Raw genomic sequence first — 25,818 nt, 5'->3', positions numbered from 1 at the left:
CTGTGTTAGTATATCTGATATAAAAACAGCATTTAACAAAATCCAACACCCATTCATGACAAAAGCGCTCAGAAAACTAGGAATACAGAGGGATACTGCCTCAACTCGATAAGGAAAATCTACAAAAACCTCAGCTAACATCATGGTTAATAGTGAAAGACTAACTGTTTTCCCTCTAACTTCTGGAACAAGGCAAGGATATCTGCTCTCACCACTTTTATTCAACATAATACTGGACGAGTAAGCACAGTAAGACAAGAAAAGGAAACAAAAAGCATACAGATTGGAAAGGAAGAGATAAAACTGTCTCTATCTGTAGATGAATGGTGATCTATGTAGAAAATCATAAGGCATCTACAAGAAAAACCTAGAACTAATAAGTGAGTTCAGCAAGGTCACAGGATATAAGTGCAATAAAAAAACTGTATTTCTGCATAGCCGCAATGAACTCATGGAAACCAAAATGAAAAATATAATAGCTGAAAAAAAGAAAGACTTAGATATAAAACCTGTTAGGGATCTGCATGTTGGAAATTACAAAATGCTGATGAAGGAAACCAAGGAAGATCTAAATAAATGGAGAGACATACTATTTTCATGGACTGAAGACTCAACATAATAAAGATGTTAATTCTCCCCAAATTGACATACAGGTTTAACACAATTCCTAACAAAATCACATCCAGATTTTTTGTAGATATAGAAAAGATTATTCTAAAGCTTATATAAAAACACAAAGGAACAAGTGTAACTAAAACAATTTTGAAAAAGAAGTAAGAGAAACGACTCTATCTAATTTTAAAATTTATTAAATACCTACAGTAATCAAGACTGTAAGAAGAAACAGACACATATATTAATGGGGCAGGAGAGAAAACCCAGAAAGACTGAGACTAAAACAGTTGCCTTGGAGTGAATGAAAATTTTGGAAAGGGAGGTGGTCCTAAGGAGCTGTCTGGATTTTCTGCAGAAGAAGCTTTACATTGTGAATCAAGGGAGGACTTGCTTTGCAAGACAAATGGAAGCACCTAGAATTTCTAAGTACCTAAGAAAGTACCTAAGAAGGGAAACAGCACCTGAGACATGTAAAATATTAACTCTGCAGTCCCTTATTTTCCCAGCTGTACGCAGGTACAGGATCTTATAAATGAAAAATTGGAACATAAAGTCTGATAAAAGATTACAGTCTTTTTCTTAAAAAACAAAACGAATAAACGAAAAACCCCAAACATGTATCAGTTTTTTTCTTACTGTAAAAGGAATACACGTTTGTGGTAGAAATTTTTAAAAATACAGAAAAAGAATAAAGAACAAGTAAAAAAATTACCCATAATTCCAATGCTACCACCAAAGATAACTACTGTTAGCTTTTTTGGTATATTTTCTTCTAGCGTTTTCCTGTGCATAGCCACACACTCTCTCACACACAAACATTATGTATCTTTACAAAATTGAGACCATTTTGTATTAAATCATTTGTATTCTATTTTGTTTCACTTAACATTGCTATCATATTCTCGCGTCATAGCATATTCTCGTGTCATCCAATTATCTTGAAATGTTCCTTTTTAATTGGCTGCAAGAAATTCCTCCATGTAGATGTATGGAGACATTGTCTCACACCTCAAATGCAATGTATCAAAACAGAATATATCAAGTATGTGTTTCTGTAAAACTAACCAATAGGTCCCATCCCAACTGGTATTCAGGCTGGAAACGTCAGAGTTATCTTTACTTCTTCAGTTCTCCTTGACCTCCCTCCAAGTAGATACTGTCTTCCTACCAGCTCTCAGCCAAGCGGACGGGTGGAATAGCATAGGGAGTACATTCCCACCACTGTTCTAGTTCAGGCCCTTGCAGTCTCACTCTTGCTGCATCAAGTCATGTCTTCCTTCCAGAATCTAGAATGGCTCCCACTTCACTGTCTCCAATATAGACTATTCAGCCTGCTAGTCAAGGGAACCTGCCATCTGCCCCTGACCCCCACCCATCCGAGTTTCCCTGGCATCCGAGCACTTTCTCAGTGCTATGTAGTCAAATCCTCCCAGACTTCTGCAAGCAGTCTCTCTAAAGTCATACTCCATATCTTCAACACAGCATCAGCCATTATTATCTCATGATCTGTCTAAGAGGGTTACTTTTGTCTCCTCACCTAGACTTCTCCAGTGCTTATCAGAAGCGGAAAGCACATCTTAAACATCTCTTATATTTTCCCTGGCACCAAGCACATGAGATGTTCCAAAGAATAGTCACTGATTGATTTCGCTGGGTCTTGAAGTGGAGACACAATAATACCTTTTAAAATTGACCTGGTTCGGAACACCCCTTTGGGAGACATTGCAGGGTTTACTAAGGGGTGACTGGAGAAAGCACACAGGGGATGATGAATAGATTTGACTGAGCAGTACTGCCAACAACAGGAAGGGCACCAGGCCTGGGTGCAAATCCTGAAGTCACCACTTGCTTATTATGTGATTACGGGCATGTTGCACCTCGTCTTCAGGCACCAGTTTCCCATCTCACAAGGTAATTGTGAGGATTGGGTGAGATGATGCAGGTAAGGTATGCAGCACATGGTGGTGCATGCTGGGCTTTCAGTTGTCGTACTGCCCACCTCCCAGATTTAGGTAGACATATCAAGTCCTCACAAATAACCTGCCATGGCTTTTCATAGTTTCTTAAAAGCTACTAAGTTGCTGTCTTGTTGAGGAGCAGCCTTGATTTTTCTTTTGGACTTTATAACGTTTTCAGGATCATAGTTTTAGAACTTAATCTTTCTGTTTCACAATGACAAACCTTCTCAACTATTATACTCTTTGGTAAACCAAGAAAGAGGAACCTGGTTAATGGGGAAGCACAGCAGGCTGGAGAGGAATACAGAAAGGCCTTGGGACAATGGCGAGGGGAGATAAGGGACAGACTTCACGGAGATCCTCACTAAACTCATGCAAATTTGCTCAAGGTATCCTCCACAATCCCATTCCAAAGTCCTTCCAAAAGTCCTGAAGCTGGGCAGGCGTGTCTTGGAACCAACCCTGCCTTTCAGCTTTTCCTCTTGGCTTCTCAGAGTTCCCATGTTTTTGAGTCCCACCTGAAGCCTGGGGTGCCAGACTTGTTGTCCCAACTGCTAGTCCCTAGAAGAATGTCAACCCTAAACTTCAGGCTGCCAGAGGAGGTGTTGCCCACCCAGCTGGAGGCTGAGCAGGCTGGGGCTGGTGACCAGAGCATCCTCCAAGCAGCGGAACTTTCTTCCACCTTCTGGAAGGTTCAATTACAGTGTGGTGGGATGATGGGATGATGAGGGGTGGGGGGGGTTAGGGTGACACTGCAGAGAGGTCGGGCACCAGAAATGCCAAACAGCCTGTGTTCAAATGTCTGCTCCATCACCTATTAGCACCGCATGTGGCACAGACTAGGTGCTGAGTGTATGAATAAAGGTGACCTTGGCCAAGTCACTCATCTTCTCCAAGCCTTGGTTTCCTCATCTGCAAGATAAATAGTAGCTCTTATTATTTCCCCTATGTTGTCTCTCCCCACACCTGCAGAGTTTGCTGGCCCATCTCCCCAACACTGCACTGGAGCCCTTCGCTCTCAAGTGTCACCCCTATCACAGGCAAACTTGGGGTACCGTCTGGGAACTCAGAGCAAGTGTACAAGCCCCCACTTACAATTCTAACATACAACATATGCACAACTCACCCTCCCTTCCCCACCCCTACCCCCAGAAGGTTGGTCCTGCACTGCAATATGAAGCTTTTGGGCCTCTAGGGACCTTTACTTGATTCAAATGTCATCAGACAACCTCTAACCCTGTTTCCCCATGCAGAGCTAGCTAGCCAGGCTTGAGAAGCTAGCCGCCTCTGGAGATTGGGCACGTGAGCACTGTGCCAAGTCCGGAAGGTTTACTGTGAGCCAACCCCTCTGGAACACGTCAACCAGAGGAAAGGCAAACAAGATAGAGCTAGGTTGACTGATCCACTGTAACCCACACTTCCTGTGAGCAGTGACACACATCTTTTTTTTACCCCGTTTTTCTGCCCTCCCCCCACTCCGGTTCAAGCCGTTGGTTCTCAGTCTAGTTGTGTAGGACACAGCTCCCTGGCCCATGTGGTATTATATGAGCCTTGTGCTCCCTCACTCCCACTGAGACAGTTGGTCAGCCACTCACAGCAGCTCACGGCAGCTTTCACCGGCTGCCGGCCGCTCACACTGGCCACCGGCCACTCATGGAAGCACACGGTAGCCCATGGGAGCCTCCGGCTGGAGAGCCATTGTTCTCAATCTCAACTGTAGAGGGCGCACCTCACTGGCCCATGTGGGAACCGAATCGGTGACCTTGGTGTTAGGAGCATGGTGCGCAAACACCTGAGCCACCGGCCTGAGTCACTGGGCCAGCCCAGTGATACACAACTTCAAGATTCATTGGCATGAGGAGAGCAACTTGTGGGAGGAAAACCGCTTTTTTCTGTATAAAGTTAAAAGCTTGAGTTGACTCTCGTGCCTTTATTTTTCTCTTTTTTCCCTCTTGGTTAGACTAATGGGCAGAAAGGATGGGATAAAGTGAGGTCTCGATTTGCCTGTCCCTCCAGTCATCCTGTGGCATATGGAATGCATCTCTGTCTATAAGATGAATCTCCTCAGGCTTGATCTCCAATAGGTCAAAAATCTCATCTTTTGTGCTTCCAAGGGATGTGGTGAGAAAGAAAAGAAACCTAGACTCAAAGGATGAACAAACTTAACGACACATGCTGGCTAACTCTTTCCCATGGAGTGGACCCTAATCTACCCATCCTTCCTTGCCATCCCGCCTCCCCAAATCAATCTGTGCCTCATGTCCCTCGTCCCCTGCTTTGTTTTTAGTGGGGAGGGGGAGCGAGGCAGGAGGCATGGTGAAAAAGGCTAGAAATGGCCAGCCTCGCTGAAGTTTTTATATGCAGGAACAAATGACAGTCTTGTAGGCAGGTTCAGGAAAATCTTTCAGAATGCAGAAAATTCAGCAGCCTTTTCACACTGACCATTGTCATGGCAACGCACTATCTGATGGCAGCATGCGTCATCGGGCTGGAGGGGCACGGTCTCAGTATAGCAGGTTAGCCTGGCCAATTTTAAGCAACATTTGGACTTTTTTTCTAGCTTCATTTCTTCTACATTTAGCTGAATTTCTTTTTGGTTCTGGACTTGTGTGCTCTGCTCATTTGCATGGCTAGAACACCAGACCTTGTCAATATGAAAGGGATGGCTAAATGGAAAATCTGAAGATTCCTAGCATACTATAGCCACTCCACTTCTTGTCCGCCCTCTCTGGCTCCTCCCCACCCACGCTCAGCCACTTAGTTTCTTTTCTTCTCATCAGTTCTTTCCTATAGACAGCGTTACCTCCCCTCCACCCAACAACTGTGACTCATCTACCAACCCTGCACTCTCATCATATTCTTTTAATTCTTTTTGATTTTCTCATTTTAATGTACAGCACCCTAGAATCTTAGGATTGGAGGGAACCCTAACAATAACCTAGTACAATCACGCTCCGCCAGTGCAGGAGCCCCTATACTGAGTGAGTGTCCACCCCTACTTGTATGTCTCCAGTGACAGAGACTATTACACTAATTGTTAGAAGATTCTTCTACTGAGTGAAAATCTATCTTTGTATACTATGTGCCCATGGGTCCCAGCTCTGTGCCCTGTGACCACATTTACTGTCTATGCCCTGTGCTCTGTACCAGCCTCTCAGAGACAGCCTATGGGAGCAAGCTCCTATCTGTCGAGGGCCCTTTTAAAGCGAGGTTGATAATGCATCAGCATTTCAGGAGGTCACCTTGCCCTGGTGACTCATACTGAGCTCTGTGTTCACTAAAATCCCTCTCTTTCAGACAAAATGCTGCTAAGCCACATCTTCCCATCTTGTATGTGTCCAGTTGGTTTTAAGGACCCATTTCCTGGTCCATACATTTGCTCCCAGTTTACTTTCAGTATGTTACAATCAGAATATTGCTTTAACCTGTTAGAATCTTTAAAACATTTTGACTTCCATGTAACTTACATGTCCTTTAAGGTTTTCTATCGTTTTTTCCACCAACCCTCAAACTAGTCTTTTATCTCGAATCTTTTTAAAACATGTATTCCTCTTCTGGGTTTCTTACCTTTCCTAGTTCTCTTCCCTTTGAATTACTTTCCTTATGTCTTCTCTTACTTGTCATTTCCATTTCCTCAATAGCAAGATGTCATCACTCTCTGGAGATATATGTCTGGGTGTGTGTGCAGGAAAGCATGAGGGCATATATGTAGTTGTGAGCTGTAGAAACTTGCTTACTTTCTCTGTTCCTATTGCTTTGTATGTGCTCTACCAGGATTTAGAGCCAGGATGAGGGGAAAATGGCAAGCTTGAAGGAAGACGGGTAAGAGAAGTTTGTCCAGGATCAGTCCCAAAGGAAACAGGAAATGTGCCCCGGGTGTGAGAGGGGCAGGAGGAAACTAGGGTGGGAGCGCTAGTGTTAATTAGGACTGGAGAAGGGCCAGGAATAAAAGGATTTTAAAGGCCTGAGAAGTTGGATAAGGGAGGAAGGTTTGGTTAGGAAGTGAGGACCTGTGGGGTCACTAGCCCCTGAGAGGCCAGAGGGAGGTGGCTTGAAACTCTAGGGTCAGGGGAAGGCTGAGGGCTATGGGACACATTAGAGAGGCAATAAACTTTGCTATGACCATAAGCTTATGAGTCTATGACTTATGAGCTGACAAATTTTCTCAGGCCAAAGGCGCCTTGGACGTGGAGTCCCTCCCTACAGATTTGGCTATTGGCACAGACGGGGCTCTGTTAGAGAATAGGGCATTAATAGCACCCTCAGCAAAGACCCCCCCAGGACACAACGCATCCCCTAGGACTAACTCCAGCACAGAACAGGGCTCCCTTTCATGCTGCATTCTATTCCAACAAGGGAGGCAAAGGCAGGGGAACTGGTGCTATCTTGGTTGGATTTCAGTCTCCAGGATGGGTGATATGATACCCTTGGCTTCTTAACTCTGCAAATAATTAGGATCCAAAAAACTATTCACACATACACACAAATTCAATTAAACAGGAAGACACATGCCAAAACCACTTTTAAAAATGCCGTATAAAGTGAGCTGAGTTGTGAAGCAGCAGCTGGGGTTGGTAGGGGGGCAGTGTGACCGACAGGGCACAAACCTGATGACTGCCATGTTCCCTCTGTCCAGAGGCTAGCCCCATCTCGAGTGCTCTGGGTCGGACTGCGCATGCGCTTCCCTGACTATTCACTGTGGCCCCAGAGTCTCTCAAGGCTGTCAGGACCAAGGAAGCACACTGAACAGAATGTCTGTGACCGGCGCCTCCCCGCTCTCCGCCAAGTCTGAATCGACTTGAACTTTCCTCATCTCAAAGAGGATTTTACTATTGCCCTTTCAAAAGAAAAAAGGGTTCCAGAGCGCACTTTAGAACTTGTTTTCCACTGGAGGTGCCCAAAGCCGAATCTTTTGTGCCCCTGAAGGTGACATTAGCTGGCTAAATGACAATCCCAAGCAGAGTGGCCAGTGCGGAATTCCAAGTACAATCCATCAGGCCAAGAAGAGGTTTCCCTCCCAGATCAGTGACAAATGGTATTTGGGGAAGGCCCCACTGATGGGCCGCCACAAGCTGGGTGGAATGAGGAGGGCAGGACTCAAGGGGTGCTGCTCACCTTTGATGTAGTTCAGGATTTGCTGGACTCGGTGGGGCTCATTGCGGTCTGGCCGGCAGCTTGGCGTGATTTCCAACACATAATCAGGACCATATGCTGTGAAAAACTGGAAGGAAAAGGGAAAGGCCAAAAAACAAACTAAACCACAGAAAACCTCCAAAGCAAACCACATACAAACAGAACAATAAAAAAAAAAAACCCACTGCTATTGACAAGGCAAGGAGGCCCAGGTGGGCAGGGCAGGAGAATGCAGCAGGAAGGCCTGTGCTGGCGGTGCCACTCCCCTTGTTCCAAACCTGCAGACAGTCCACTGCTAGCCTCTTTAGCACAGTGTTTAGGCTTCTGTGTGCTCAGGTCTCAACTTTTCTCTCCAGCCTTAGCTCTTCCTGCCTCCCCGGGGGCCTTTCTCTAGCCACACTGGCCTGCTCTGAGCACTCTGAAATCATACCATGCTTTGCCCCCCACCCCCATAGGACCTTTGCCATCGCTCCTTCCTAGGGCCTGCAAACACCCTCCCCCAACCCCTGCTGCCTGTGAAAAACCTCCCCATCCTTCCAGGCACAGCTCAAATATCACCTCCTTCACAAAGCTGGCCCTCATTCTCCACCAACCCCCAGTGTGTTCTGTTGGTACCTCTCTTATGGCCGTTGTTCAACAAATAGACAGTGCTTCCCTGCACATCACATGCTGCTGTGGGGGCTACAAAGATGGACAAGACCTCCTCTGGGTTGTCTAGCTGTTCACAAGCACATTCTGCTTTGAATAGAATTTTTTTTTTTTTTTTTGCCAGGGACCTGCTCTCCCTGCGCTGTGTTACCAGCTCCTTGAAGGCAGACAGCACCTACATCTCATTCACCTTATCTGTCGTCACAGACCATGGCGGCCGCCTGCTCGTTCCAGCTGCTTTGACTTTCCTGACCCCGGCATGTCAAACAAGCCTAGTTTCTCCACTTCAGTTTTTCTTTCTCTGTAGTAGAGTTTATTTGTTTTTAAATTCAGGGAATCAAAAGAAAGGTTTTTGGATTCTATTTCTAGCTCACTAGATGAGTCCTTGTGACCTTTGGTAAGTCACAATATCTGATTCAGCTTTTCTATTGGGGCCCGCTTGGGGAAAAACACTCTACAACAAAGGGAATCATTCAATTGGGGTAAGTCTTTGAATGGGAAATATGCAAAGCTGCTATTTCTGTTTAGTTTTTAACAGAAATAGTATTTGTGCACACTCTCTGGAGAGAGAGCATATGGTCCTTAACATTATGTGCTTTCAATAGTGATATTGTTAGGCGCTAAGGAAGCCAGGGAAATTCAAATTGCACTGAAAAAAGTGGCACAGAGGGCATGAAAAAAGGGATCTTGATATGTATCATGAATTCGATGTCATTCAAGGAGCCTCTAAAAAATAATCCAGGGTGACTGCCATTGCCACCAAATTGTCCTTGTTAAGAGTCTGGATGTACATCTGGCACTGTGCGGCGGACTGTAGAACAATCTCTAGGGATTCTCAGAGTGTCTTTGTGGACTCCATGGGAGTCATTTGATGGGGAGATGGCTTTTGTGCATCCATGACAGAAAATTCTACACATTTAATTAAACGGACAATGTTCAAGGCTGTGACAATGCTTATGCCTGTATTTTTCTTTCTTTGTTTTGGACTGACCTAGAACGGAGAGATGGGCCTAGTTCCTTCATGCTGGACTTATTATCCTCTGATGCCTGAAGCCTAGAGTTCCGGAGATAGAAGAGGCCTTGAGTAGAGACCGTCTCCACCAACCCCATATACGAAACAGACAGGAGGGGTTACCTGGGTGACACATCCAGAACTAACCCCTGTTATGATCAAAGACACTTGAGAGGTTTGTATTTTTAACCAAGGAGGACCCCTTAGCCTAAGCCACAGGACCTTTGTGCACTTGGCTCTGGGAGAGAAGGCTTCAAACAGGTGTGGCACTCTCTCCTTAGGCGGCGTCTCCTCCTCCAGAGGGTGTCAGGTAGTATACACATTTCACGGGTACGGAAAGACAGGTTTAGAGAGGGCGATCGCAGCAACCAGTCTGGGAGACCCCAAAGCCCTGGCATTAAAGTGCTACAAAAATCAGAGGCAGGGGGCCTTGCTGAGGCACAGGAGGACAGAATGTCTGCGTCCATCCACAAAAGCAACAACACTGCCTCTCCTGTCAGCAAGACATGCGGTCAGCTATCTGTTTAGGGCTGAGTGTTCGGAACAACATGTCCTCATTTTGAGTGCTTTCTCCATGGTTACGTGTACTCTCCTACTTTAGTCCCCTCTTTGACCAAGAGCATACGGTTGCAAGACGGTCAGCTGGGGCCAGAACTGCCACGTGACAGAAGTTGCCTGTCCTGGGATTGAGCGTCTTATCCTGGTTGCATTAGCACCTGGCTTTACCTAGCCACTAAATAACCCGTTCTTTGCTGAAGCAGGTAACAGGCAAGCCTGGGTTCCCAAACAGCTCCCGACCTGCGTCGACCAAATATGACGCTCAGGTCCTGCCTATTTGCTCTATTCTTAGGCTAGGAGACACAGACGATTTCAGAGAGTTCCTGTTTTGTGATCCAGTTCCACATGGCAGCTGGCTGGTCCCGCTTGGGGCTGAGGGAAGCGGCAGGCACTGACAAGGCAGAGGCTGTATCTAAGGTAAAGGTGGTGGCCTGCCCCCCTCTCCGGCTCTCGCGTGGCCTTTCTCTGTTTCTGTGTTATAGCATGCTTTTATTTTCACACTTGATCACTGTTTTCTACTGGGTACGAACTGCAAAGGCAGCAACTTCTGTAGACTTGAACTCAAGTCATTCAAGCTTCTCTTTAAACCTTTATTTTAAAATTCTGTTGAATTCCATGAATTCACAAAAGGTTTCACTGGCTGTTCAGCTAATTCTGTGGAATAATGCAAACAGCGAACTCATACCAGTAACAGCTTTTCTAGACTCTTGAGGCAGCGTGATGACGTAGAAAGAGCCCCAGCTTTGGAGTCAGGCAGAGCTGGCTTTTTGTGCCCAGATTTAGTGGTGTGCCTCAGGACAGCTTCTTTATCTTTGTTTGCTCATTGCTACCAGATGGATGGTAAATGCTGAGTTGGCTGCGTGGTTAGGAATTGCTGAGATAACAGATACAAAAGGGCCTAGCCAGGGACCCAGCACGTAGTAGGACTTCAGTAAGTGTGAATCTCCTTCTCCTGGGACATGAGGCCCTTGCCTGACTGCTGCCTCACCTATGACCTGGGGGATATTACACCAAGCACTGGGAGCTGCCAGGCAGAAAGCAAAGCCTGTTCCTTCTGCAGCCCCAGGGCCTCCCCAATTGCTCGAGCCATTACCTCCACCTAGGGCCTTTGGAGAAACTGACTTCTCTCAGTTTCCTGTTCCAGGCTCCTGCCACTTGTTACTTACTGGCGAGGTGGAAAGGAAATCTGATCATACAGGCAAAGGAGAAGTTAGGGTGGAGGGATTTGGCCAGCACTAGAAATAGCTTGAGGCCCCACCCTGAAACTGCCCTCCAGCCCTGGAAAGGAAAGGAAACGGGCAAGCAACAATCCCAATTCCAGACAGGTGGAGGGGGATGAAAGGCGGCGGGCTTTGATCTCAGCAAAGGAAGGAGGGAGGTGCTAACCTTTCTCCACCCCTTTCCCGTTTGCTTTCTGGGTTTCAGTTTATACATTTTTGAGGAGCACACAGTGGTGGGAAGGAGGGAAGGGGAAAGTATGAGGTGGGGCTGAGGGATAGCAGGTGAAGGTAATGCCTACTTTAGGGTAGTGGTCCCTTCTCGACCCAAGAGTCAAAGAGTAAAGAAATGAAAATCACTCAGTTCTTGTTCAGTTCAGCCCTGCTATGCCAAGAGCGTGCACCTAGACATCTGGTGACAAAGATATTCAGAAGAAGCTGTCAGGTTGCTGCTCTTCCTTCAGAGTCCTATTTGCTCATAGGAAGCCAAGCCACAAGCCTGGAGCAGCCAATCCTTTTATTAAATACCTACTATGTGCTCGATTAGGTTAGTTACTGGGGTACAAAGATGGCAAGACATGATTAGCAGGAGGGATTATTACAGAACCATGTGGTAAGAGGCATAATAATAACAGTAAAGATAAGAGTACTAAGAGTTAACATTTATTAAAGGCTTGTTATGTTTCAGACACCTGAAGTGTGGAGCTGAGATTTGAAGCCAGCTCATTCTGGTCATCAGCCTCTAAACTACTTCAGAGAAAGTGACAGTGTAGAGGCGGGCATCTGCGAAGGGGACGTGGTGGGTGGGTGGAAGGCCTTCCCAAGACAGCCTGGGCAGAGGCACAGAGTGTAGAACACAACAGCACATTTAAGGCACTGAAATCAATTTGATATGGCTCGAAGGTAGGGCGCGAGGAGAATTAAGCCACCAGGCTGGGAAGCATGTGTCCTTATCCCAGGATAGAAGGTCCACGAGGGCACAACAGTGCTTGCACCTACTAGGTGGTAAAGGACTATTTGTGCGACAAGTGAATGGAAGTGTGGGGGAGCTCGTAAATTTGAGGGAATGGACACGTCAGCTGTGCACTTTAGATGGCACAGTGGCTACAGTGTGGACAATGGAGTGGAATTTGAGGGGAGGAATGCAAGTAGGGAGATCAGAGAGAAGGCTGGTCTTAGAGACATGATGATTCGCAACAGGGCCTGAACTAGAACAATTGTGGGAGGAATGAAGAGATTGGAAAAGTTAAAAGATAGCATCAATAGGACTAAACAATGAATTGGATGTCAGACATTTGGAAGAAGAGAGAGTTAAGGATTCCTGGCTGTGTAGGAGGCGCATTAACGGGATGAGGAATACAGGCAGAGGACAAGGGTTTGTGGTAGCAAACCTGGCAGCAGCAGTCAAAAGCTGGTGCCCAGTGAGGGGGGCGATTGCTGTGGGGATGGGCATGATGGAAAGAGACATTGTCAAGGTAGACTCACCAGGACTTTGGTAATTGGTGGGCTAAGGCAGGGGAGAAGTCAAAGCTGATTCCTAGATTTTGAGTCTGGGTGAGTGGGAGTATCAATCACAGTGCCACTGACAGAGGTAGAGTAAATTAGCAGGAAGAGCCAGTCTGGCTATGGGGAGGTGATGGGCTTGGGGTTAGCTGGGCTTCAAATGACAGTAGTGCATCTGAGTCACCATGTCTAGCAGGCAGCCGGAGATGTGATGACGGTGTGTTGAAGTGCGGTCATGGCGGACGACTAAGGGAGTAGGAGAGAAAAAGATCCCCAAAAAGAGCAAGTGGAGAGGAAGAAAGAGGACAGCACAGTGAAATCCAGTGGAGCCTTAGGGATGAGACTCAGCATGACAGGCTGGCAGTATGCTCCTGTGGCTCAACTACTCAGTAGGGGATACAATGACAGCACTCTAGCCCCTTTTCTAATGCTTCAAGTAGCTCTCAAATTTTTGATAACTCAACGTTTACCTTTGCCTAAAAATGAGACTTGTTCTATCTGGATGAGCCCAAGGTTGGTGCCAATCCCTCTTACAGTCCCCTGAGGCTTTACTCTGTCTTCAGTTGGGGAGGTTGTGCTGGTGACTGTGATGTAAACCCGAATCGCCCTGTGAAGAGAACTCAACACACGCAGAGTAACACAACTTCGCAACCGTTCCTATAGCACCAACTACTCCATCAAAGAACTTGGGCCTAACCCTGATGGAAACAAAAAAGCCCTCTTTCCCCCACAAAAACATTTCTGGTTACAGGAAATTCAGTTATTATAAATGTCATTTATGGTACGTTTTAAGGACATAAAATTGGGGTGGTATTGTTGGGAGTAAATTTTATTGCCACAGCTTTACAACACAAACCAAAAAACATAACCACATTAGTTGTTGGACTGAACTGTAAGGAATTGGCACACCAAAGGTGAATGGTAGTATATTATATTATATTACACCCAGTATTGTATTGTATTGTATTATATTATATTATATTATATTATATTATATTATATTATATTATATTATATTATATTGTATTATATTATATATTATACCCAGTATTATCATATTATGTTGTATCAAATTGTATTATATATTACATTATATATTATACCCAGTATTATATTATATTATACCCAGTATTATCATATTATGTTGTATTATATTGTATTATATTGTATTATACCGTGATCGAGAGGTTAGGAAGATAGCGCCTACTGGACTTCAGCTGTTACACGTGCACATGGATACGGCCATGGAAACCTCACATCCCAGCTACACTATGTCTGTGCCTCACAAGCGGTACTCACCCCACCCTTTGAACACAGTCGCGACTTAAGAACTGCTTCATGGTAAGGCTCATATACGAGTGCCAGGAACTGTTCGAATGAATGAAGGAAGGAAGGAATAGGGCATGGAAATAGTTGTATTATTCAGCTGTTTGAATGGTCTTTTAACTTTTGGTATAGAAAAGTTTATTAAGCAAAATAATCAGGTAAACCTAAGAAACGTTAGCTTATTTGAGGATCAATCATATTTAAGCAAAGAACATACCCAATATTAACCAGTCTTGTTTCAATAGTTAAAGTACTTAGAGGCTTCATGGACAAACATATACAGCTCTTTAGTGTATTGTGTATTCAGTAAGGTTCCTGTAGTAGTCAATCCACAGTAATTTGTGTGTATTGTGTGTGTGTGCATGCACGCACACACAATACACACATGTTCTATTAGGTGCTGAGCATTATTGTAGGCCCTGGGCAGTGGGGAGCTGAGTACAAAAAGATAATAAGGTTTGGTGACTGGTCTCAAGGAGAGAAAAATCTAAATAAAGAAACATATAATTACAGGACTGACAGAAGAATAAATTCAAGCTTAACTGTATGGTGTTCGCTAGAGTACATAAAACGACCTTACATGTGTGGGGCACTGGACAAGTGAGATGACTTGTCCAAGGTCATAGTGCTAAAGTAACAGGTATGAACTTTAACCCATGGCTTTGGACTTTCAGCCCAGTGGGCTTTCTATTAACCATGAAGCAATAGCATAGTAGTTAAAGAGTGACATTTCTGGAGCCACAGAGGATAAGCCCTAAATCTTTGCTCCACCACCTACTAGCTGTGTGACTTTAGGCAAGTTATTTAACTGTTCTGACTCATGGTTCTCTTTTTTGTGCAATAGGGACATTTGTGTAATAGAACATACCATATAGAGTTTTGTGACAGTAAGTGAGCTAATTCATGTAAAGCACTTAAGAGCAGTGCTTGGTGCATAGTAGTAAACACTCAGTAAATGTTATTATTAAATGCTAGATCATATTATTTATCACGCTTTAACAACTCTACAAAGAAACAGTAGTTTTGCATGTAATGGACAGTAGCAAAAGTAGATTTCTTTACAAATTCCCATTCAGGCTGAATGAGGTTGAATTCCAAAAAGTCTGAAGCCAGAAAGAGTGCAGAGAAGGATTCAAATGAAAGAGACTAAGAAAGATGGAAGAGAGGACGAGTGAATGAGACATTGGAAGTTGTGGGAAAGAAAGGCGGGGGGACAGAGGTGACTGACAGAAAGGAGAGGAAATAAAAATGGGGGGGCAGTCAATTGGCCAGGGAAGAAAGGAGGTACAGAGGAGGTGGCAGAAAAGATGAGGGTTGGTGGCCTCCGCTTCACTAGGGGTCTCCCTGCAGGCCAAGGTTTCCCTTCAGGGTGAGTTTTCAGGGGTTTCGCCAAGACTAACACCACATTTTTGGCACTATCTTCTCTTCACTGCCAGTCCTCTCCCTGTTCCTTCTCAGGGGCTGCCCACGGATCCTCACCCAGGTTGTGCTCTCAGCTCTCTCTCTCGGAGAGTTCACACTCTGTTGTTCTTTAAATCATCTCTATGCAGAGAGCCTACATGCCTGCATTCAGTGTTTATCACCAGCCTCTGACTTGCATTTTGAATTCTCTGCTGGGCATTTTGACCTGGAAAACTTGAATTCTTGGTACTTGATGATTAATGTGTTCCAAGTAGACCTAATTCAGTCCTTTAAAAGACAGCATTCATCTTCTCTTTTTGTTCACTCAACACCATGGGTGAGTCCCATTATACAGTAAGCTCCTCAGCAAAGATTTGAACTTATGACTGTGAATGGGTCAGTGTGCTTATACTTCGTTTAGAGGCATTGCATTTTGGGTGTTCAAAGTACCTGAAATGATATGAGATCAGGGAATGGCAATTAGGGGATCTCTATCTCTGTGACATATCCCCATTGTTTGGTGAGCAATGATTTTTTTCCACTTGCCTCTTGTTAGATGAAGAAAAACATCTAACTGTGTGCAAGAAGATAGAGAAAGACATAGGGTCCTCCCAAGACTGGCATTATCTATCCGGGGACAGCTTTGGGTGTTACTGGTTATGCCTCGGAGCAGCTCACAGTCTAGTGAAGAAGGCAGACATGATAACTACGATAAAATGAATGTTACAGGTGCGTCATTTCTCTAGTGCTATAAGAACTCAAGTGGAAATTCTGAATTCTGACTGTGGATAAGGTTTCACACAGGAGATGGGAAGCAGCTGAACTGGCCTTGAAGGATGAGTAAGACTTCAATAAGAAGGGAGAGAAGGTAAGAAAGGCAGAAGGAGCAGAATGAGGACAATAAAGATATATTTTAAACAAGTCATCAAAAACTAATGTATGAGAAAGAACCAAGCACTGGGCTGAGACAGCTCTGTAAGGAACTTTCTTGTCTTCTCTGACTAGCACAGCCGTCCTTCGCGATGGACAATGATAGATTGATGGGCTTGGCAGCGGCAAGGGAAAAGTCGAGGATGGACTTGATACTCCATCAGACTGGTTACTGGGGGCAAATATGAGTTGCACTTGTTTAAAACCTGTTGATTCAGTCATTGATACTAACGTCGCCTGAGCGCGAAGAGATGAATGAGACTCGGCCCCTGCCCTCAAGAAGTGGATGGGGACACAGCTTTGTGAACAATACCATGCTCTCAAAGCCACGCTCCTGCCCTGAAGTTCACATCTGATCATGCCATTCCCTCTGCTTAAAACTGTGCTTGGCTCCCCAGTAACTGCAGGACCAAGTCCAAACTCTAAAGCAAGACATACAAAGACCTTCAGAGTCCGGCCAGCTGACTTCTGCAGTTTTATGTCGCAGCACAGTCCAGGCTGTGGCTCCTAAACTGTAGCCACACTTGACCTTGAGCCCCTGCTACATGTTGCTTCTCTGCTGCACAGGCCCCAACTCCCCCAGATGGAGTAAGTCCATCCTCTGCATTCCCACAGTTGCTGTGGGTCTCTCTGTCTGAGCACTTATCACACAGTGATAGGACGAACAGTGTAACTGTTCATCTATGTGCCCATCTCCCCCAGTAGGCAGTGTTCTCCTCAAGGCTGGGAACAGGGCCTTATTCTTTTCTTCATGGTCAGGATTTGGTACAGGCCTGGCACATAGTAGGCACTCCATACATCTTTGTTGAGTGAATGAATGATTCTGACATGTAGCTGCTTGGGCTCAGTCATTGTTAGCAGCTGGCATTACTTAACATGAGAGATACATAAAAAAATGAAAGGCAGGCAGAGTAGCTGAAAAACAGGCGGCTCTAGTGACATCATGAAAAAAACAAAAAACAAAACAAAACTGGAGAAGGCTGAAACAACGCTCCCACTCAGGCTTTAACAAACGACCTTCCCTTTTGAGCAGCCCCTTTTTGTCTGCTTTCCCATTCACTTTCGAAAACCCAGTCATTGAAATGATTCTAATTATTCATGGTCAGTGGCATATCCAGGAAACACTTGGTTTACAAGCAATTAAAATACACTAAAACAGATTTATGCAGGTTGAACCCGATCCTGCTAGTAAGAAGGGAGTAAATGACTTACATCTCGGAGGTGTATTCACTTCCCAAGGTTGCTCTTTATCACTGTCTATCTATTGTACTGGTTTGGTGTTAACATGGCAAACATCCGGAGGTCCTTCTTGGGGTGGGTGTGCTGTGAACAGTGCAAGGAGCCTGTAGACTGCGTGCTTAAGTGCAGCCAGCTGTCCTGTAAACGTGCGCACACTGCCCCTGCCTACAGCCACCTGGCCATGGGGAAATGCTGGCCCAGAGGCACACAGCACAGGCAGCAGGAAAGGGGCTGTGATGGCGGCCTTGGCTTTCAATAACATTGGAAGCACTTGTTCTCACTTAACTCCTCAAGGCCCAGAGTCTCCATTGGTAAGACGGGGACACAAATCTTCACCCTGCCAACTTTCAGGGGCTGTTTATGAGGATCAATGGAAGGAATTTGGTGAAAGGTCTAGAGCAGGGGTGTCCAAACTGCGGTCCGCGGGTCAACTGCAGCCCGTGATCCATTGTTAATTGGCCCGCAGCAAATTCCAAAAATATATTTAGTTTACTTAAATAAACCAGGTGAGGCAATACGTACTTCACCTCGAGTGAGTGGCCTGGCTGTTTGTGTATTTTACCACATATGGCCCTTGGTGAAAAACGTTGAAAAAAATTTGGACACCCCTGCCCTAGAGGCTAGACAAATGGAGGGGATCTCAGTTTCATGACAAAAAACTCTAGCCTGTGGTTGTTGAGTGTCTTCCATGCCCTAGATGAGCCCGAAGTTCATGAGCAGATCAGTAATGGTGCACTTAGGCTCGTTCCCCTAATAATTTCTTTAAGAGTCTACACAAGGATGATTCATTACCTTGCCACACTCAAACCAACGGTGTTTTAATGTCCCTCTAATGAAGTCAGCAGTCAGCAGCTAAGCAAACAGGCCATTTGGTTGAGAACAGACACGGGGCAGCAAAGGCCTAGCACATGGAGTCCAGGTGTCCTCCACATCACAGGCTCTGCTTCCTTAGGTTGCACTCTACGGGGGAAGAGGCTGTTTTTGCTGCTCTGAGAAACCCAGACTTAGAGCTAAGCCATTCAGCGGGTAATGTGACGGGTGCAAAAGTGAGACTGAGCAGATTGAAATGGTATATTTCACCATCAGCTTTGGAGCTACTGTGTTTCCCCGAAAATAAGACCCAGCCGGACCATCAGCTCTAATGTGTCTTTTGGAGCAAAAATTAATATAAGACCCAGTCTTATTTTACTATAAAACCCGGTCTTATAATATAATATAATACCGGGTATATAATATAATGTAATGTTATATTATATAAGACTGGCTCTTATATAAGATTGGGTCTTACATAATAGAATAGAATAGAATAGAAGAGAAGAGAAGAGAAGAGAAGAGAAGAGAAGAGAAGAGAAGAGAAGAGAAGAGAAGAGAAGAGAATACAATACAATACAATACAATACAATATAATATTGGGTCTTATATAAATTTTTGCTCCAAAAGACGCATTAGAGCTGATTGGCTAGGCCTCGTTTTCGGGGAAACACGGTAAATGCTGAAGAACTGCAAAGAAGGATAAAAGGCTGGCTCAAAAGCAGGGCGTGGAAAATCAGGAAACTGGAGTGATGGTCCACTTGGATGTCTGACCTTAAATGAATAAGGTCTTGAGATACATTAATGAAAAGTCGTTTACCCTACATCTGCAAAAGGGTCCCGGTGGTCTTTACGCTGTGTCGTGCGTTCCTGCCTTTGCAGAGAGTCCCTAGCCCTCCCGTCTCAGCCTAGGCTGTTCCTACACATCTTTCAAGACTCAGCTCGAATGTAACGTCTTAGTTGACTGTCCAAAGGCAGAGTTTCTTATTACGTCCTCTGTGGCCCCACAAGGCCCTCTGAAGCCCTTTTCCCCCATTCTGCTGTGACTGCAGCTCTCAGGAGCAAGAAGCACATGGTAGTTTCACTTGGTACAGAGCAGGTCACAAAGATGTTGCTCACTGAAGCCTGGTGGAGTGAATGAGCATGCGAGCTCAGTTACTGGATCAGCACAAGACCCAAAGGAAACGCTCAGTAGGCAATGATTTGCTCCGGTGTCTGTGCTTCTTCCACACTGCTTTACCTGCGTAGTGCTGGCTTCGGTGCTGATGAGCAGCAGGACACCTGCTGGCAGACGCTGCCTGACAATGCACTGATGAGGCACAGCCTGCATGGCCTCTTAGTCCAGGCTATTAGTTTGGTTCCCACAACTTGCAAACACGAGCTGGAAAAGTGCTGCCCTGCCCCTCCAACAGCACAGACAGCATTGTTTAGTTGGTTTGAAAAGTGAAATTGCATCCATTACCAGAGATGAGTGCTAACGGACGGGAGCCACAGTCTAGTTCTCCTTCTGGTCTTGCTAATGATGGACTCGATGACTTTGGACGCATCGGCTCATCGCACATTCCCCAACCCCCAAATGGGGAGAATGAAGATGTGTGCATTGAGTCAATAAGAAGCTCGACTGACATCCCTGTGGACAGGGGAAGCAGCAGTTGACACTGGCAGAGCCTGTAGGGTTTTGTTGTTTTGCTTGTTTCTGTGTGTGAATCATTCTGCCTCGAGCCCAGATGTGCAGCCTGTGGGGATGAAGGCCTGAGCTGCAGCAGAGCCAATGCATGTGGAAATGGACAGGACGGGTCGGGACGGGGTGGGACAGGATGGGATGCTCAGCTGCTGGCTTGCTGACAGCTGGCTTCCTGTTCCTTGGTAGGGACCAGGAGCAACACACTCCAAAGCCTGGGTGTACTGGAACAGTTTTGTATTGAAATGAAATAAAACTCATGACAAAGTCAATCTGACACATCTTTAATGATACGCATAATGATTTCTGTGCTGTGCTTTAATTAGGCATAATGGCAAGCAGCTCTCAGGAATGACTGCAATTACGATTGCTTTCACACAGCTCAACCAAATATCTCTGAGGCCAGGCAGCATGGCGGTGGGGCCAGGGACTTCTGCAGAGCAGAAAACTACTTGCAAGGCATCTCTGTACATCTTATTGGGGACCAGAAAAAAAGATCTGATGAGGGGCGTGGATGGCTAGCTCCTTTCTCCACCTTTCCACAAGGCCTGATTCTGCCATGGGGTCTTTACCTCTAAAGTATATGCCTAAAGTTTGGATCCTGATTTGAACAAATCCATGCAGAAAGATGTTGCTGAGACAATTGGGTAAAATTTAACAGTGTCTGGTAATAGATGATGTTAAGAAATTATTAATTTTGTTAAGCTTGAAAATGGTATTGTGGTTATGTTAAGAAAAAGTCCTCATCTGTTTGGGAAACATACTGAAATATTTATAGGTCAGCAACTGAGTAATGGTATGGCACCCAGGATTTGCTTTAAAATACTTCAAGAAAAAATGGGGAATAGAACAAAAAAGAGTGACAGAATGCAGATAATTGTTGAAGCTGGGTGATGAGCACATGGGGGTTCATTATACTCTTCTGTCTGCTGTGTATATGTTTGAAAGTTTCCAAAATAAAAAAGTTAAAAAAAAAAAAAACCAACCACATATACCCGAGACCGCTCCGGCAGTGACTCAGACATCAGGGAAAATTAGCTTGATCATGCTGACGACACCTAGCAGACGCAGGCAGCTATCAGGGACGGGATTTGGGGTGGGCAGACTCAGGGGGGTAGGTGGGTATGTGCTGGGGCCTGGGCCACTGCTTGGAAGGGCAAAGTCCTGGATGGGGACATGAAGGGTCAAAGGACAGTCTGAAAATTCTGGGAAAGAAGGCAGGAAGTGAAAGAAGAAAGGAGACAGAATGTAAATAACAGGTGCTCATGTCCACTCATTAGGTCCCCTGCTAGCCTGGAAGCTCCTGGGGGTTGGGCCTGCATCTCAATGCTGTCCTCACCAGAGTTCTCAGGACGTTAGCCTATTCATTTGATTTCACTCATTCATTTATTGAGTGCCTGCTATAGCCAGGGAATACAAATGTGTGCACGTGGTAGGCAAAGTCACTGCCCATAGTCAGCTCACATTCTAATGGGAGGAGACGCTCAGTAAACAGCAGGAATATATATCAGACAGTGATAGTGCTTCAAAGAAAAATAATGTAGGGTGAGGTGGAAAGGGAATGCTGGCTAGTGTCTCAGGATCAAACTCGCATGGCTCGTAGGCCCATGTGAGCTTTCCCAGGTGGCCCCTGCACTGGGCATATGGTCATGTTGGACTCCATGCCTGGGTTTCACCAAGGGCTCCTGGGCCTCTCGGCCTTTATATACATTTTCACTTCGTTCCTGACTAAACTGTCCCCGCCTACACTTGATTAATCTGCAGTCCTCTCTAGGTACCACTTGCTCCAGGAAGCTTTCACACTATCCCCTGGAGGTCTTCTGTGATTTCACAGCAGCCTTCTACGAATCTCTACTACAGTACTTACCATCTGGATTATAATTCTCTTCCCTACTGGACTTTGAGCTCTTTGAGGATAGAGAGCATGTCTTCTTATATCTATACAGCACAGGGCCTAAAACACACTTAGGATCCTATACATGCTAATGAAGACATGAATGAATGGATGGATGAAAGACAGAACGCTGGAAACTGAGGAAGCATCTTCATCTGAAATCAAATACTGGAGAAGTAAAGGGGCTAGTGTGCTCAGATACCAAAGGGAAAAATGTGACCGTACAGTGTATGTATGAAACTTTATGATAATAATAACCATATTCGCACTTGACATTTATTGCATGGACGCTGGAGCCAGACCACCTGGGTTTTAATTTTGGCTCTACCATTTCTAGCTGTGTAAGATTTGGGGCAGGTTACTTACACTATCTGTGCCTCAGTTTTCTCACCAAGAAAATGGGGGTAATGATAACACTATATATTAAAATAAGACAAAGTTCTGCAAAAGGGTTTGCTATTATTATTTATTACTGTAAGCCAGTGATGGCTCAAAATGCTTTACTTTTTCATTTGTGTGCGTTGAGCCCAAGCCAATTCTAGGCCCTGGGGAAAGAGTGCTCTCACGGAGCTTATGTTTGACCTAACTTGATCCTCACACATATCTTCATTACATAAAGAAGAAAAGTGAGGCTTAAAGCTGTTAAGTAACCTGTCCAAGGTCACAAAGCTCATAAGTTGAAAATTAGGGTTCTCTCTGGACCTTGTGACTCCAAAAACCATTGCTTCAGAACAGGGATTGACAAACTATGGCCCATGGGCCGAATCTGTCCCTCTGTCATTTTTTTCCCTTGAAGATATAATTCACCCTTTTAGAGTACACTATTCAGATATTCACAAGTAGTATATTTACAAGGCTGTGTAACTATCACCACTATCTAATTCCAGAATATTTTCATCACTTCAGAAAATAATCCATAGCCATTAAGCATTCATTTTCCCTCATCCCCGCCCCTAGACAACCACTAATCTTCTTTCTGTCTCTATGGATATGCCTATTCTGGACATGTCATATAAATGGAGTGATATAACATGTAGTTTTGTGTGTCTGGCTTCTTTCACTTAGCATGTTTTCAAGGTTAATCCATGTTATAGCATGCGTCAGCATTTCATTCCTTTTTAAGGCTAAATAATATTCCAGTGCATGGATAGACCACATTTTGTGTATCCATTCACCAGTTGATGAACATTTGGGTTGTTTCCACTTTTGGGCTATTATAAATAATGCTGCTATGAAATTTTGTGTGCAAGTTTTTGTATGAACATATGTGGTTATGTACCTAGGAGTGGAATTTCTGGGTCATGCGGTAACTCTATGTCTAACTTTTGGAGGCACTGTCAGACTGGTTTTCAAAGTGGCTGCACCATTTTACATTCCCACCAGCAGTGTATGGGGTTGCAATTTCTCTATTTCTGTGTCAATACTTGCTATTGTCTATCTTTTTCGTCATAGCCATCCTAGTAAGAGTAAACTGGTATCTCATAGTGGTTCTGATTTGCATTTCCCTAGTGCCTACTGATGGTGAATGTTTCCTCATTTGTTTATTGGCCATTTGTACATCTTCTGTGTTTCACATCCTTTCACCCATTTTGAAATTGAGTTATTTTGCTTTTTATTATTGAGGTTTTTTCCCAAATGATTTAATCTTATTTTATTATTATATAAGTTTCAGGTGTACAACATTATAATTCAACATCTGTTGAATTGTACACTACAAAGAGATCACCCCCAAAAATCTAGTTTACTATCCATCACCATAAAATTGACCCCTCTTCCCCTTTGTCCTACATCCCCAAGTCCTACACCCCAATCTATTCTCTGTATCAATGTGTTTGTTTTTGATTTGCTTGGTTCATTTCCATTTTTGTTTTTGTTTCTTTAGATTCCACATATGAGAAATCGTATGGCATTTGTCTTTCTCTTTCTGACTTATTTCACTTAGCATTATCCCCTCAAGGTCCATTGCTGTTGCAAAAGGCGAGATTTCATTTTTTATGGCCGAATAGTACTCCATTGTACATATGTACTGCATCTTCTTTACATTCATCCATTGATGGACACTTAGCTTGTTTCTATATCTTGGTTTTTGTAAATAATGCTGCAATGAAAACAGGAGTGCATATAGCTTTCTGAGTTCGTTGTTTTGTTTTCTTTGGATAAATACCCAGAAGTGGAATAGCTGGATCATATGGTAATCTTCATGACAACCATATGTCGTAAGCACAACAGCTTTCACTATTTTACATGTGAGAGAACTGATGATTAGAATGCGAAAGTGACTTGGTAAATGGTGGAACAGGAATTCCATCTGTTTATGGCCCATTTCTACCATCATATCTTAACTTCTTTAAATCTAAAAATGCTGATTCATTTTTGTTTTGTTTTTGAGTTGTAAGAGTTTTTAAAAATGTATTCTGGATACAAGTGCCTTATCAGATATATAATTTGCAAATATTTTCTCCCATTTTGTGGGTTGTCTTTTCACTTTTTTGATAATGTCCTTTGAAGCACAAAGGTATTTAATTTTGATGAAGGCCACTTTATTACATTTTTTCTGTATATGGTACTTTTTTCTTTGGTAGCTTGGGTATTTGGTATCAAATAGAAGAAAGGAATCTACAGTTATGAAGATTTACACCTACATTTCTTCTAAGAGTATTATAGTTTTAGTCCTTACATTTAGGTCTTTAATCCATGTTGTTAATTTTTATATATGGTGTGAAGCAAGTGTCCAAGTACATTCTTTTGCATGTGGATATCCAGTTGTCCCAACACCATTTGTTGAAAAGACTATCCATTTCCCATTGAATGGTCTTGGCACTCGTTTATTTCTGAACTCTCTTTTCTATTCCATTGATCTATATGTCTCTCTGTATGCCAGTACCACCACCTTGATTATTGTAGCTCTAGAGTAAGTTTTGAAATCAGGAAGTGTGGGTCCTCTAACTTTGTTCTTTTTCAAGATTGTTTTGGATATTTTGGGTCCCCTGCATTTCCATGTGAATTTCAGGATGAGTTTGTTAATTTCTTTAAAAAAAAAGAAAAGAAAAACTAGCTGGGATTTTGATAGGGATAATGTTAAATTGCTAGATCAATTTTGGGAGCATTGCCATCTTAAGAACGTTAAGTCTTTCAATCCATGAACACAGATGTCTTTCCATACATATAGGTCTTCTTTAATTTCTTTCAACAATGCCCTGTAATTTTCGGTGTAAAAGTCTTGCATTCCTTCTGTTAAATATACTTATAAGCATTTCATTCTTTTTGATGCTATTGTAATAGGAATTTTCTTAATTACATTTTTGGATTGTTTATTGCTAAAGTATGAAAATACAATTGATTTTTGAATATTGATCTTGTATCCAGCAAACTTCCTGAACTCGTTTTTTAAAAAAAGACTCAATTTTTAGAGCAGGTTTAGGTTCACAGTAAAATTAAGAACAAGGTACAGAGATTTCCCATACACCCCTGCCTCCATACATCATAGCTTCCCTTATTATCACCATCCCTCACCAGAGTGGTACATGTGTTACAACTGATAAACCTACACTGATACATTGTTATCACTCAATGTCCATAGTTTACCCTAGGGTTCACTCGTGGTGTACATTTTATAGGTTTGCACACATGTATAATGACATATATTTATCATTATGATATCATACAGAGTATTTTCATTGATCTAAAAATCTTCTGTGCTCTGCCCATTAACCTCTCTCCCCATCCTCAACCCCTGATCTTTTTACTGTCTCCATAGTTTTACCTTTTCCAGAACGTCATATAGTTGGAATCATACAGCGTGTAGCCTTTTCAGATTGGCTTCTTTCACTCAGTTATATACATTTAAGTTTCCTCCACGTCTTTTCATGGTTTGACAGCTCATTTCTTTTCAG

The 25,818-nt window shown here is 43.9% G+C and overlaps 1 protein-coding gene across 4 annotated transcripts in view; it reads right to left on the bottom strand.

Moving 5' to 3' along the window:
* HDAC8 (histone deacetylase 8) overlaps positions 1–25,818 on the bottom strand; it is a 174,091-nt gene that overhangs the window by 9,570 nt on the left and 138,703 nt on the right. For 3 of the 4 annotated variants that reach the window (XM_081042333.1, XM_081042334.1, XM_081042338.1), the window contains one exon: positions 7,689–7,794. The exons of the other annotated variant lie outside the window; for it this stretch is intronic. In XM_081042333.1, the coding sequence (XP_080898459.1) occupies positions 7,689–7,794 (106 nt within the window). The remainder of the gene's footprint in view (positions 1–7,688; positions 7,795–25,818) is intronic. 4 annotated transcript variants of the gene reach the window in all.

Source organism: Rhinolophus hipposideros (assembly GCF_964194185.1).
Source record: "Rhinolophus hipposideros genome assembly, chromosome: X".
Classification (NCBI taxonomy): domain Eukaryota; kingdom Metazoa; phylum Chordata; class Mammalia; order Chiroptera; family Rhinolophidae; genus Rhinolophus; species Rhinolophus hipposideros.
This window is presented reverse-complemented; position numbering and strand designations above follow the sequence as displayed.